Source organism: Typopeltis vanoorti, chromosome 9, assembly GCF_054136105.1.
Source record: "Typopeltis vanoorti isolate ZY-2024b chromosome 9, IOZ_Tvanoo_1.0, whole genome shotgun sequence".
Taxonomy (NCBI): Eukaryota; Metazoa; Arthropoda; class Arachnida; order Uropygi; family Thelyphonidae; genus Typopeltis; species Typopeltis vanoorti.
In genome coordinates this window covers 17,380,764-17,395,000 of record NC_143557.1, presented here as the reverse complement: position 1 = coordinate 17,395,000, position 14,237 = coordinate 17,380,764, and the positions used below count along the sequence as shown (strand labels likewise).

The window sequence follows — 14,237 nt, the reverse complement described above, 5'->3', positions numbered from 1 at the left end:
ACTTAATAAAATATTTTATTTTAAAAAAAATGTAAACTTAAGAATGCTGCATGTATTCTTAAGCTACTTATACTATTCTTGGGTAAATTCTTCACTGCAATATGGTATCACCTTACTACAACTATCTACTTGCGCTCTTAACCAACTTACAGGTTATCCCTATAAGTTGGGTAAGAGTGTGGTTAGCAAGTGAGTGACGACTAGATTTTTCGCTTGGAGAGTGGTGAATGAATGGAATGGGGTGCTTGAATGAGTTGTGAGTGCTTTGTCTGTTAATCGTTTCAAGGAGAGGTATGATAGATTGTGTGGATAGTTTGGGTGTCCCACTATGAGTCTTAGGACTCCATGCAGGTGCACGTGAAATAATGATAATTTTTTTTTCACAATGACAGTTTATTATTTTCATCACATATTCATAATATTTATAAATATACAGTTGAAGTATTACTGTCATATTTTCTGTTCACTACATATATATATTCAGTACAGGATGCTGAGTGAATAATGTTATATAAATATGCAGAAATATTAATAATAACAAAGAGAGAGATTTTTCATTTTATCGATATTGGTTATTGAATAATTTTACATAAATATACTTCTTTTTCTGCATTTTATCATTTGTATTATATTTCAATAATTTTATATATATTATGTATTTAATACAGATGTTTTATAACATATAATTTAATAATAATGATAGTAATAATAATTCCAGTATCAATATCAAAATTTGTTACCATACAGCACATTTGCAAATATACTAAAAAAATCAGCTAACTCCTTTTATTCCCATATAGGGAGTTTGTGAAGCACTTTATACCCTATCTAACTTTTGGAGACTGAGGAGACAGTTCAATCTCCACTGGTAGCCAATCAGAGATAGCTGGCCCAAGGCTATCACTAATTACACATAGTATCCAGTGAAGAGAGGTGGCTGACAAGTGCTGCCATGTCGCCCTTTAATCTGAAAGTAGTGTGGGTGTTACGGTCGATTTTCTTGAGTGTATGGGACGAAAACCCGAGTTTCCAGGAGGAAAAAAACCTGCTTACCTTTTCAGAAATCGACTGACTCAGGAAAAAGGCTTAGTAATATATAGTAATATATTACTCATATATATACAGTATATACAGGGTGTTCGGGATAAATTTGACAGTTTCGTAAGGAAAAAGAAAATCTTCTTTGTATCTATTAAATTTAATGAATTGACAAAAAAACATTACAGGCAGAGTTAATTACAATACTATCAACAAGATTTACTCAAAATAACCACCATTAGCATCGATCACAGCTTCAATTCTGCTTCGGAACCTCGAACAAGCTGATGCTACAGTCTCCCTGGGAAGGGCCGCAAAAACTGTTTTAATTTTATCCATTAACTGGGCTTTTGTATTACTGGAAGTGCGATTGGTGTCTTTTTCAACTGCGCCCCATACAAAATAATCCATGGGGTTAAGGTCTGGGGAGTTTGGAGGCCAAACATTTGGACTGGTGAAGTCGTAGAAATTTTCAGACAACCATTTTTGACTTTTCCCAGAGGTGTGGCAAGGGGCCGAATCCTGCTGCCATACATACGGCCTACCATTGGCTACCCTTGTTATCCAGGGCTTGACTACAGTTAGCAACTCCACGAACAAAGCCCGAATTCCAATGCCAGGGTTCTTCAACACCTGTTCCTGCAGATTTGCGAGGAATTCTGCTGTACGAACGCAATCAGATCGTCTGCTAGGGATCTTTCTTCTTGCTACATCCTCGTAGTCACCATTGCAAGTCTCTAGTTCATGCCTGATTGTTTTTACTGTATTCAGGGAGCATTGGGCAGCAGTCGTAATATCCTTATTTTGATGGCGGGCACGAATCATCATGATACAAGTTATTCTCTTCCATGATTCAGGTGGGTTCCAGCTATCCATCCTTTCTGACATCTTGTATATGAATGAAGAAGGGTCCAAACTTTTAAATGAAGAGAAGTGTGTGTTAATACATGTAACTTACGGAAAAATATAATTAATTATAAATATGTCAAATTTATCCCGAACACCCTGTGTATATATATATATGTGTGTGTGTGTGTGTGTTCATATTATTTACTGACTGAATTTCGAGAATTAAAAAAAAATTAATTTAATCTAACACACAACATATTTCGTCGGTATGCCGACTTCTTCAGACGTGAGAACATTAAAAGCACACACACACACACACACACACACACACACACACACACACACACACACACACACACACACACACACACACACACACACACACACACACACACGCACGCACACACGCACACACACAAAACACCATCATTGTACTCTACAATAACAGACTATGATATTTTAACGATAGTTGTGAATAAAGATTGAATAATATAAGCACATAAACACAAGAAAGATATTTAATTAGCCAAATATTTCGGTCTGAAAATTGTAGACCATCTTCAGTGGCACTACAAGAACAGTTTCTTTAAAAAATATACAAGGTGGAATACTAACAATAGATCATTTAAAAATAGAACAAGCCGCGTGATGTTATATCACTAACTATTAAAGGAAATATTATTAAGCAGAGACATGTTTAAATAAAGATATTAATTAATAATATTAAATAACATAAACTTAATATGAATTAATGAGTTATCCTGATTAGACTTTCCCAGATTTTTGATACAGATATCCAGTCATTCCGATTCAGGTTAGGACGATGGAGTAGTGCCTCTATGCTTTCTTTGAATAAACGTTCAAATTTATAGCGGTATCTATGTAAGAGGCGAGTTTTTGACCAAAGTATGTTGTGGTTAGTTTCAATCCCGTGCTGAGCCAATCTAGATTTTTCAGGTTTGTTGTGATGAATGGAGGATTGATGTTCTTGGATTCTTTTTTCAAGAGAGCGTCCAGTTTGTCCAAAATAGGAGAGATCACAGTTGCAGGGAATTTGATAAACTCCAGGAAGAGACATAGTTGAGCGTTTGTCTTTAGGAGAAGGAAAATGGGAAGATAATTTGTTAATAGGTGAATACGTAGCTGTTAACTCATATTTCTTCAGAATTCTTGAGATAGGTTCTGAAATCCTGGAGATGTATGGAATTGGAACTCGACGTATTGAATCTTTGTTGTTTAATGGTGGATTATAAGAATCGAGATGTTATCTCGATTGTGATATAACATCACGCGACTTGTTCTATTTTTAAATGATCTATTGTTAGTATTTCATCTTGTATATTTTTTTAAAAACTGTTCTTGTAGTGCCACTGAAGATGGCCTGTAATTTTCAGACCGAAATATTTGGCTAATTAAATATCTTTCTTGTGTTTACGTGTTTATATTATTCAATAACAGCCTATGAACTGAAATGAAGTTTGAACTGTAGCTACAGTCCGGGCTAGAGTTCTATTGTTAAGCATATGAGAGCGTGTGACTTCACGAGTGCGCCAGTATCTGATGGCAGAGCTATGCGAATCTGGCAAACTATAACTAAGGTTACTGTTATGTGAGAAGAGTCTAGGATAATTTCTTTGGATTCAACTATGCGGTGTTCTACTTCATCGTGGCATATATGAATGTTTGATGTTGTATTCCAGTCCATTTCGTGTTAGCGGCCTTCATTATTTGTGTTTACTGAGAACAGGATGGCTTGAGAGCTCTAGCTCTGGTTCTACTATAAGCGATGTCTCTCTGATGTTCTCCGATACGCAGGAGTATGGACTTCTCAGTTTGGCCATAATATGGCTTACCACAGTCACATATGATTTTATATACACATGGAAACTGAAGATGGTTGTGAGCCTATTTTGGTTGGCTTAGAATTGACCTGAGTTTAGAAAGAGTAGAAAAGCACGTTTTTATATAATTTTTTTTTTTAATTCTTTTTAGTTTCCGGGAGAGCGAGCTGATGTAAGGTAAAGAGATATAACCCTTGGAGTTGTCCTGTGTCTCTGTTGTTTTGAGGACGGCAGTATGATTGTTTATTGATGGTTTTTTGAAGAGTAGCCATTATTTGTGAAGGTTCTTTTGAGATGTAGTTCATTTTTCAGCTCCTCCTCATCTGACACGATAGTCCTGGCACGATGAGCCAGAGTGGAGATAACTTCTGTGCTGGACAATGGTGTGAGGATGCATGCAGGTATCTATCCGTGTACTTTGATTTTCTGAAGATCGAGATTTTTAAGGAGTTAGACATCTTAGTAAGTTTGATGTCTATAAACGGCAGAGATTCAATTTCGATGGTAAACTTGATGGTTAGGTGGAAGTTGTTTAAGTGGTTTAAAAATATGTGAAGATTATCTATACCTTATTCCCAATTAAGGAATATGTCATCCACGTAACGGAGCCAGATTTCAGGTTTAAGTGTAGCAGTAGAGATGGCCTTTTCTTCGAAATCCTCGAAAAATGTCGGCTAGTATTAGAGACAGGGGGATGCCCATTGCTAATCCCGTATTTTGTTTATAAATTTTTTCTTCAAACTTAAAGTAGTCTGAATTAATACAATGTGACACCAGAGCAAACATCTTTTTTTGAGATCTTGTTTTTGCTTAAAATATTAAAAATCTCTTGGGTTGGAACATTTGTAAAGAGTGCCACTGCATCAAAGCTCGCCATGAAATCTGAATTCTTGAGCTTTATATTTTTAATTCTAAGTCCGTTGAATTTTTAATGTAAGAAGGAGATTTTCCTGCTGAACCTTTTAAGGAGGATGCTAGATATTTTGATAACTTATATGTAGGCGAGTCAATACTATCAACAATTGGCCTTAGTGGGCAATTTTCTTTATATACCTTTGGAAGGCCGTATAATCTAGGGATGAGTGGATGTAGAGAACGAAGAGAAAGGCGTATGTTTCTTGGAAGTTCCATGGTCCTTTTTAGAAGGTTGTTGTTTCTATTATATATCTCTCTCTAGCTTCGAGTATCTATCTGACTCTAATAACGCTAAGATTTTGCTATGGTAATCTGTTTTATTTAGGACGACAGTTGCATCACCCTTGTCAGCTTGTAGGATGATAACATCTTTGTTCTTTTTAAGTTTTTTTAATGGCTAGTCTTTCACCAGGAGAAATGTTGTCAACTGGGGGGTTTTGCGTTGTTGATCACAAATATGACTTCCATGCGAAGTAAATTCGCCTCTGCAGTAGGAAGTAGTGAAGTAGCTTTCCCTATTTTAGTGAGAAACAATTCTCTAGGGATTAATTTAGGCGAAAGGACAAAATTTAGAGCTTTGGAGAGAATATGTTCTTCTTCAGGACTAAGAATATACGACGATTTGTTTATCACTAATTTTTTGAGGCCTTCATGATGATTGGTAGTGGCAAATTTCTTGTGCTGATTTGAGCGAATTAAATTTCCTAATTAGCTTACGTTTATTAATGTTCTGAGATATTGAGGCCCGACGTGTGCGTATCTCTTGAATTCCATGAAACGTAGTCTAAGGATACCGCTAATTGGTTTTCTAAAGATGATATTTTTGTAAAGAGAAAAGCTAAATTGCGTTTGGTATCGCCAATTCTTTCTGAAGTCACGCTCGCATATGCCTAACAATAGAACTTTAGCCCGGATTGTAGCTTCAGTTCAAACTTACTTTCAGTTCAAAGTCTTATTGTAGTGTACAATGTTTCTTTATGGCGTTTTTTGTGTTTGCTTTTAATGTTCTCACGGCTGAAGAAGTCGGCATTACGAAGAAACATGTTGTGTGTTAGATTAAATTAATTTGTGTTTCTGATTCTCGGAAAATTTCAGTTAATAAATAAATGAACATATCTACATACCGAGTCAGTATAGCTGATAATCACACACACACATGCACATGTTAGATTTTTTATCACTACAGTAATTCAGTATACAAATTAATGAGTACATTCGTTTTTGATAAATTTGTTTATTTGTTCGGGTGGCGTTTCTGCTGTCTTCCTCGAAGCTTCTGCTGAGCCTATCTCAGGAAGATAATACATGGTGGTGATTTCGTGGTTTTGTTTCAGTACCCATTGCGAGCTAGGTGTAGATTTAGCTGTTTACATGTAGCTCACAGCGAGTACATGCAGCCATGATCAACAACTACATGCACAGGTTTATCCTTTTTGAAGTGGTGGGTTTGAATAGGGCATGTTTGTGTCCCGTATTGGTGTTTAAGAGGAATTTGTTATATATATGTATATATATATATATATATATATATATATATATATGAGTAATTTCCTTCTAATTTTCCTTCTCTATATATAGTGCAGGTTTCAGTTATAAGTCACTAGGTTTCTATCGTCGAATGGCAGTTTGTTGATCATGTCAGGTATATAGAAGTTTTGGGTGGATTTTCTCTAGTGATTATTATACGTATATGTTCTGTAGTTTGGTTTGTTGACTGTGGTCTTATCTAATATGTTGTTCTGATTACTCTGTAGGTTGGACTGAAATAATGTTTTACATGACTGTGTAGTGGGATTAGCGTTTCAGCTTAAATATTTTAAGTTCTGTCCTTGCTGGCCATATGAATGTGATCTGTTCTCTTTGTTACCATTTTATTTTGCAACGGTTGTAATCTGTTAAGTTTGTGGTCTGCGTATGATGTAATTGCCTATTGGAAGATATTACTTTTTGAGGAAAGTTGGCTAATATCGTGTGTGTATATCTTAAAAATTCGAGAAAGAACAGCTCTTTGAGGTACTTGCAGGTTACCGGTAGTTCTTTGATGTGCGCTGATCCTAAACGTGCGATGTGGTTTCTGTTTTCCACGTATGCTTTGAACCACTGAAGTAGACGACCTCCGATTTCGACATGTGTTGTTAGTTTGTTCAACAAGGTTTTGTGTGTTAGTGTGTCAGATGCTTTTTTTATGTCAATAAAAACAACTAATACCAGTGACGCACCCAGGGGGAGGGCCAAGGGGCCCTGGCCCCTTCCAAAAGTAAAAAGAAAAATATACTCGAAAATTTTCCAAAAATCTTTTCCTAATTAAAATTCATTTTTATATTTACGTTGTGTCATTTTTCTATTTCTATACTACTTATGAATTAGCGGTCACATAAGGTGAGAATACCCTATAGCTCTCGGAATCACGGCCGCTGTGAACGCAAGGCGAACGAAGTAGTGCTCTGGCAGACCGAGCGCTAGTTTGCCAGAGGACGGGTATCATGTATTGGCGATCACTGCAGATAATCGGTCATAGGTCGTATTCAATGTGTAGTGTGTATTCTCAAATAGTCTACTCAACTCTCCCCCCCCCCCCAAGATTAAATCTTGAGTGCTCGTCCCCCTCCAAGATTAAATCCTGAGTGCGCCACTGACTAATACTATTATGTTTTTATCTAACACAGCGTTTATTAGGTCTGTGAAATCTTCCAGGAGTGTTGTTGTTCCTTTATTTTTTTGAAACCCATATTGGGTTTTTGGGATGATGTGGAGAGTTTGCGATATATAATGCGCACCATGATTTGGTTGATTACAGACAATGTGATTATGGGTCTATATTTACTTATGTTTCTTTTTCCATGTTTATGTATAGGAGTGCTTAAAGCAGTCTTTAGGTGGTTAAGGTATGTGCCCCGTTTCGAAGATTTTATTTAATAGATTTAGTATACAGGTCATAGGTTAGTTGCGTGTCTTTTGGTCTGATTCCGTCTATTCCTGGTCCTTTGGTAGGGTTAATTTGATGAACTGCCAGTGAAAGTTCTTTTTTGGTTACTGTTGGGAACCGCATTGACTGGATTGTCTAGTGGAGAATATTTCTTTGTGTGGTGGGAGAATGTTTCCTGCAGTTGTTTGGACAGTTCGTGAAGTGATGATTGAAGTTGTTTGCCAACTGTTTGAGGGATTTGGGATCGTAAGCAATCTGTGTGTGTCTAGCATTTTGTTGATCAGGTGCCAAGTTTTACATATGTCGCAAATTTGTTTTTCTATAATAGTTTATTTTTACGGTTCTAATTTGTGTTTGTTAAGTTTTCCGTTTTTTCTTTTAACAGTGTATTGTTAGGCGACTTCTTAAGTTGTTTCCATAAGGTATATTTTCTTTGTATGTCTGTTAGGTTTTCTGTTATCCATGGATGCTATTTGTTTTAGGAGCGTATTTTTATTTTTGTTTATTGCTTTGTTATGTTGTGGTTATAATCTTATGGCTGTTTGGGGCAGCTATATATACGACACCATCTAGGGAAATGACTATGAGCAAGGCGGTTTCCGTTGGCTTCCTTGCCGTACTATATCCTATGACTGTACCCTCTGTATTCACGGGACTGATTTGTCTGCTTGCGGGATGAAAATCCCCAGATAAACTGCTGGAAAAAATCCTGCTGTCCACGCCCAAGACCGGCTAACTTGGCTATGGCTGAGGAAGATCCTTAAGCTCCTCACGTCGCCGACGGTAATCGAACCTAGGACACTCCTTCCCCAGGCATATGGTTGCGAAGCGCACAGACATTAGGCTAACTGCTTGGACTGCTTTGTTATATAATTTATTACATGTAAGCATAAGATTAGTATATATAATGTCAGCAGAGCCTGCAGATGCTGCCTACATCCGGTTTATTTCCGATTTCATCATTTATTATAGTTTAGTTTATGATGCTGTTTTTTAGTTCTCAGTGAGTTTAAGGCTTCTGGTTCGGTTTGCAGCTGTAGTGCGGTGACATAATGGTCTGCCGGTTTGCATGTTGTGATGGCTGTTGTCTAGCTATTTGGAGGGGCCCCTATATTCATGTGGTCAATAGAGGATGAGGTGATCGTGTTTTCGACTCTCTTCTCTTGCATACGTCCGTATAAATGAGGTTGTTATATACTGATTAAAGGTCTCGTGCTGTGTCGTTATTTATATTCATAATGCTGATATTTATGCCACCTATTATTATCAGGTATTCTGAGACACCTTCTTGTGGTAAAAAGCTATCTGTTTAATTCGTCAAGAAATTTTTTGGTGCTTAAATTGGCTGGTCTGTAGAGAGCGTTTATTTTCAAGGAGTTTTTATTTCTTTTTCATGTAGCTTCCTCAGTGAGAGAGTGCAGCATAGTGGCGGCCCGTACATAAAGCACTGCGACACTGCAGCACCCCGAAGGAAAAAATCAAAAAATTAAATTTTGTTTGTGTTTATAAATAATAACAATGCTTACGACATTATATAAATGCAATACAACATGTTAAAGGTTACAGCTTATGTTTCGACATTGATTGAATAGTTAATAATTGGAATTATTCGATTAACGCTTTAGATTACGAAACAAATGCACTGCGATCTAACGACGATATTCGTTTGCGCTTGTCATTCCACGTTACGTCATTAGATACACTCTGTCTGGGCAGTGTATCTTATTATTGCGCGGGTTATATCTGTGAGATGTGAAACATTTATTATTGGTGCGTGTGCGTGTGAACTATTTTTTGTAAATCTTATTTTATTTTGTGAAAATAACATATATTTATTTATTTATTATAGATACAAGCCTGGATTATGACGAGTGTCACTGTTGAAAACATGAAAAGAATTATATTTTTTCAATTATCGTTACACGAAACAAATGCACTGCGATCTAATGCCGATATTCGTTTGCGCTTGTCATTGCCATCGATACGAAACTTTTATTATTGGTGTTTATTCGTGGTGAGGATGAAATATCAATAACGCAATTTTTTAATATGTAAATTTATTTATTAATAAATTCGTTACTGATTAGGGAAAAAAGCGTTTTTTGTATATATATATATATATATATATATATATATATATGCAGCACCCCCACTAAAAATTTTCACCGGCCGCCACTGGTGCAGCACCATGTCCTCCCGGTTCTCTCTATTGGCGGCTTTCCTTTTTGTTTCTGCATAGCTATGTGATCCACTCCATGATCTTATATCTTAAAACCATGTCCTTCGTTTTTTGCCTCTTGATCCTTTTCCCATAACTTTTCCTTCTAAAACTGTTAGTATCCTCAGTCTTGCTGAACCTCTCAGTACATGTCCCGCTAATCTCATCTTTCTCTGCATCATTTCCTGTAATAAAGATCTCTGTGTTTTCATTCTCTGTAGGACATCTGTATTTGTCACATGTTCTGTCCATGACATTTTCAGAGCTCTCCTACAGCACCACATTTCAAAGGCCATTATCTGTGGACTTACTCTCTTCTTATATATCCAGGTCTCACTTCCATATGTGACAACTGGCCACACTAATGTTCTTATCATTCTTTTCTTTGTCTCGATACCCACAGAACTTCCGAGGAGATCTTTATTTTTCCAGAAGAGTTTTATTTACAAAAATTTTATTTTATTACAAAAAAAAAAAAAAAAAAAACATATATATTTTTTTCTTACTTCAATGCATATATTTTCCACATATTCTAATTTACAGTTTATTTCTTATTTTTCCTGCTAAATATTATAATTCCACTGCCTCGTTTACTTAGTGTAGTGTTTGTGTTGTTGAAAGTTTGGCATTTTGTAACTGGTTGCCTTTTCGTTTGTTGTGAATACTTGTGTTAATCCTAAAATATCTATGTTGTGTATATCTTCCTTCATATAAGCTCGCAGATGATCATCCAGTGTTTTTGAATGCCCTTGATATTGATTTGGAGAATAGACATTCGACCAGTCTCTTGATTAGGCCAGACCCTTTCATTCGACTGGTCTCTAGTTTCCATTCAGTTATCGAGTTTAGAAGCTGGCACTTGTCATATTCCGGGATAATTTGATCTGCTTGGTGGTCTGCGTTCATGTGGGCTGGTATGTCGTTCCTTTCTTTAAGAGTCATTGATGTGTATTTTAATGCGGCAGCCTATTCAGATACTCTAAGGATTTTGTTTAGATTGGCTTTTCATCTTTGTTTTTTTTTTAAGGAATATTTTGCCGTCTCTTACCCATTTAAACTAGCATTTTTTTTAAAAATCAAAAACTATTCGGTAATACAAGAAAGTAATTCTTGTATGGTAGAATAGTTTTTGATAATATGGTGTTAAATATTGGGATATGTATATTGGGGTATGGTCGTGAGTTCCATTTAGATCCTTTAGCTAAGGATCTAAATGGAACTAAATCAGTAGACTACAGTGGACTGAATATCTTTTGGTTCAATGGGAGCGCCAATTTTTTGGCTTAATTGAACTACTTTGTTTCTTAAATGTTTAGTCGATGCAGTTTCTGGAAAACCGTCTATGAGGAGATCATTTTTATGCTGTAGTTGGTTTAGGAGTTCGTAATGTTGTTTTAGAGAATTTTTAGTTCTTGCAGTAGTTCAGTTGTCTCCTAAGCTATGCTGTCTTTCCGTTAGCACTTTTACGCTGTTTTTAATTTCTCTAAACGGTCAGCAGTACTTTGTCTACAGAACTGGTATTAAATTTAATATAGACTCCTCATACTGGTTAAATTTTTCCGTAATTTGTGCGGTGTTTTTCAAATAGTTCTCGAATAATTATGATTAAGCAGTCTTAACTTTTGTAGTCTATTTTCAAGTAATGGCTCCAAAATGGGCTCACCTGATTATTTCCTTATTATACTCCTTGTTTTCCTCTGCTGTTGTTTGCTGCGTTGCTGTTTACCTCCTGCCGTTAAAAGCGACATCGTTTTCCCCAACGGTATGGGCACTTATTATCATTATTTTATTTTTTATTTGACACTTCCAGGGAGTCCGAGGGAGGGCACCTGCTCTACAACTGCTTCCACCACTCATTCACTAATTATCCACCAACTGACCGCAACTACCTCAACACCATCTACCACCACCACCACTAGTTTTCCCACAATCACAAACATCCATGCCCACGGCGGGATTCGAACCCGCAGCCTTTTGGCTTGAGAACGGATATGCTAACCACTCGGCCAGCCAGGCCGACGAATTTAACCACTTCCACTCGCTACGCTCGAATTCGATTTTCGCTGCCATGTAGCCTTGGACCATTTCCCGGACAGAGAAAGTGCACATTTCTCTGGCAGTTCTTGCATGTTATGTGGTTTTCTTCCCCCGTTAGGTCTTCGTGGCATTTATAGCACTCATCTCTTTCTAGTTTTGACTATATTGATATGACTGCTAAGAGGGCGACTCCTTTGTTCACCTGTCGCGTGGTTAATCACTGTTTGCTTTGAAAATTTATATACTACTTAACAGATAGATACAGTTTTTACATCAATATTTTCGGCTTGGTGAACAGAATTCATTGCAACACTTTTAATATTAATCCACAAGTAAAAAAAAAAATTACTTTAGAATTTAAAAAAATGATAGCGTTGAAATAGCGTGCTTCCTATTACGTGCTAGTAGTAAGCTGACCATATTTCCTTGATACAAAATCGGGACATTGGGATGTCCAAAACGGGACGGGGTTATGTAATATTCTATATTCTTGAAAAAGTAAGACGATAAAAAAAGTTTTATTACATAAACATATTGAGCTTATCATTATTCTTCAGTGACAGAACCCATTAAAAAATTTAGGTAGACGTAGAGGAGGACTGTATTTCACCACGCTCGTACCATGAATATTTCTCCGATGAAGTGATCTTACACAGCAAATTTTGGTCTTTCAACACCTTATCATAAAACTTCTTACACTCCACGACACAACTTTGTCTTACAACTAACATAGCCCTCATTGTCTCAGCACTTAATCTAGATTTCCCCTTTGATCACATACTGTTCATAACAGAAAATATTCTCTCAACAGGTGCTGTACTTCCTAGACTTTCAAGTCTTTCTACAAAAGACTTGAAAGTCTAGGTGTTTTTCGATCATTTCAGATACAAATCTGAAATGATCAAAACATCCCTGTATCTGATAGATACAAATCTATCAGATACAGGGATGTTTTCTTTATTCCATTTATCCAACTGCCTCACAATTATAGATTTTATGAGGGTCCACTGATCGAATGCACTAGTTTCTTCTATTTCTGTGCGTGCGATGAGTTCCTCGATCAGTCTGCCCCGTATTATAAATTACTGGTATCCATGATATTGATATACAATTATAAGTTACGAATAATAATTTATGATTGACCAATATTAAAGTATATTTCTAGTTTTTATTAAAAAGGAGACAAAACTGACATTTTTATTAAAACAACGGGATGGCCGGGAAACATGAAAAAAAAAAAAAAAACGTACTGTCCCATTCAAAACGGTACGCATGATCAGCCTAGCTAGTAAGTAAGAATTGTAAATGTAGGTAAATATGTTCACCAATAATAATAATTGTTAATCACATGCTAAGAATTCGCTTTGCGGAAATGTACATTACTTTGCTTAACGTTTTTTCCCACACATAGCAACACCGAGTCTGAATTACAGAGAAGATTGTGAAAATAAATTTATTTTATTACAGTTAATGGACTGTTTTTTGTCTTCCCATCCGTGTATTTCGCCTTGCATGTGATTGCTTCCTTTCTTCTCGTCCCAGCTGTGAAATCTGTAAGTATTTCCACTTGAGTCTTCAGATTATAGTTTAAACACTGATTTCTTTTGGAATATTATGTACGATTCTTGTACGTTGGACACTTTGTGCAATTTGTAAAAGTCGTAGCATGGAAGTGAGTGACAGTCGACAGTCCTGTGAAAGGTTTAGGGGATGCAATCATTTCATGAAATCACAATAATTAGTCGCCTTAAGATGCTACTTGTGTTATTTATTTTAAATGTTATTCCGATCTTTCTTTAACAATATTATGAAAAGAAGGGAAAGTAAGAAAGAAAATATGCTCACTAAATAGCATATTGACCTGAATCATGAAAGGAAAAAACAGCTGAAGTTGATTTTCTGATTCATGTGTTCCACCTCATATTTGAAAAACGTATTCCACTCAAAAATCTGTATCGTCTATCAGTTTTGTATAAATTATACGGCCAGTTTGTCTATATCTCTCCCTTTTTTTGGGGGGGGGGGGATACAAACTCCGAGGTTTCGGGAGGGAAAATTATGTCTTTCAGCTTTATCCTCGAAAAAATGTGTTGTAATATAAATATGAACATTAAGTGTATTTGCACAATAAACTTTACAATGGTACTGTGCATATGTCCATTTTTAAGAAATATAAGAGCGTATTAAAATGTTTAAAGTAAAACGAATGCAGTTATGTAATCCGTAACTAGAACGCACAGTGAAGAATTCACAATGCCAACCAAATGTTCATAATTTAGGATTTCAAATAAATACTGTCGATCTTAGTAATTTTACACTTCGGTTAATCTGTGTTCTTTAGATCAGCAACAATTAGTGCACTGTATTGGTTCGTTACCTTGCGATCAGCACCTCCATGGCGCAGTCTGTCGCA

At 36.2% G+C, this 14,237-nt stretch overlaps 1 protein-coding gene across 4 annotated transcripts in view; it reads left to right on the top strand.

Moving 5' to 3' along the window:
* Positions 1 to 14,237, top strand: part of LOC150102902 (uncharacterized) — a 646,700-nt gene that overhangs the window by 368,013 nt on the left and 264,450 nt on the right. For all 4 annotated transcript variants that reach the window (XM_090397408.1, XM_090397406.1, XM_090397407.1 and 1 more), the window contains one exon: positions 13,292 to 13,377. In XM_090397408.1, coding sequence (XP_090253534.1) covers positions 13,292 to 13,377 — 86 coding nt within the window. The remainder of the gene's footprint in view (positions 1 to 13,291; positions 13,378 to 14,237) is intronic.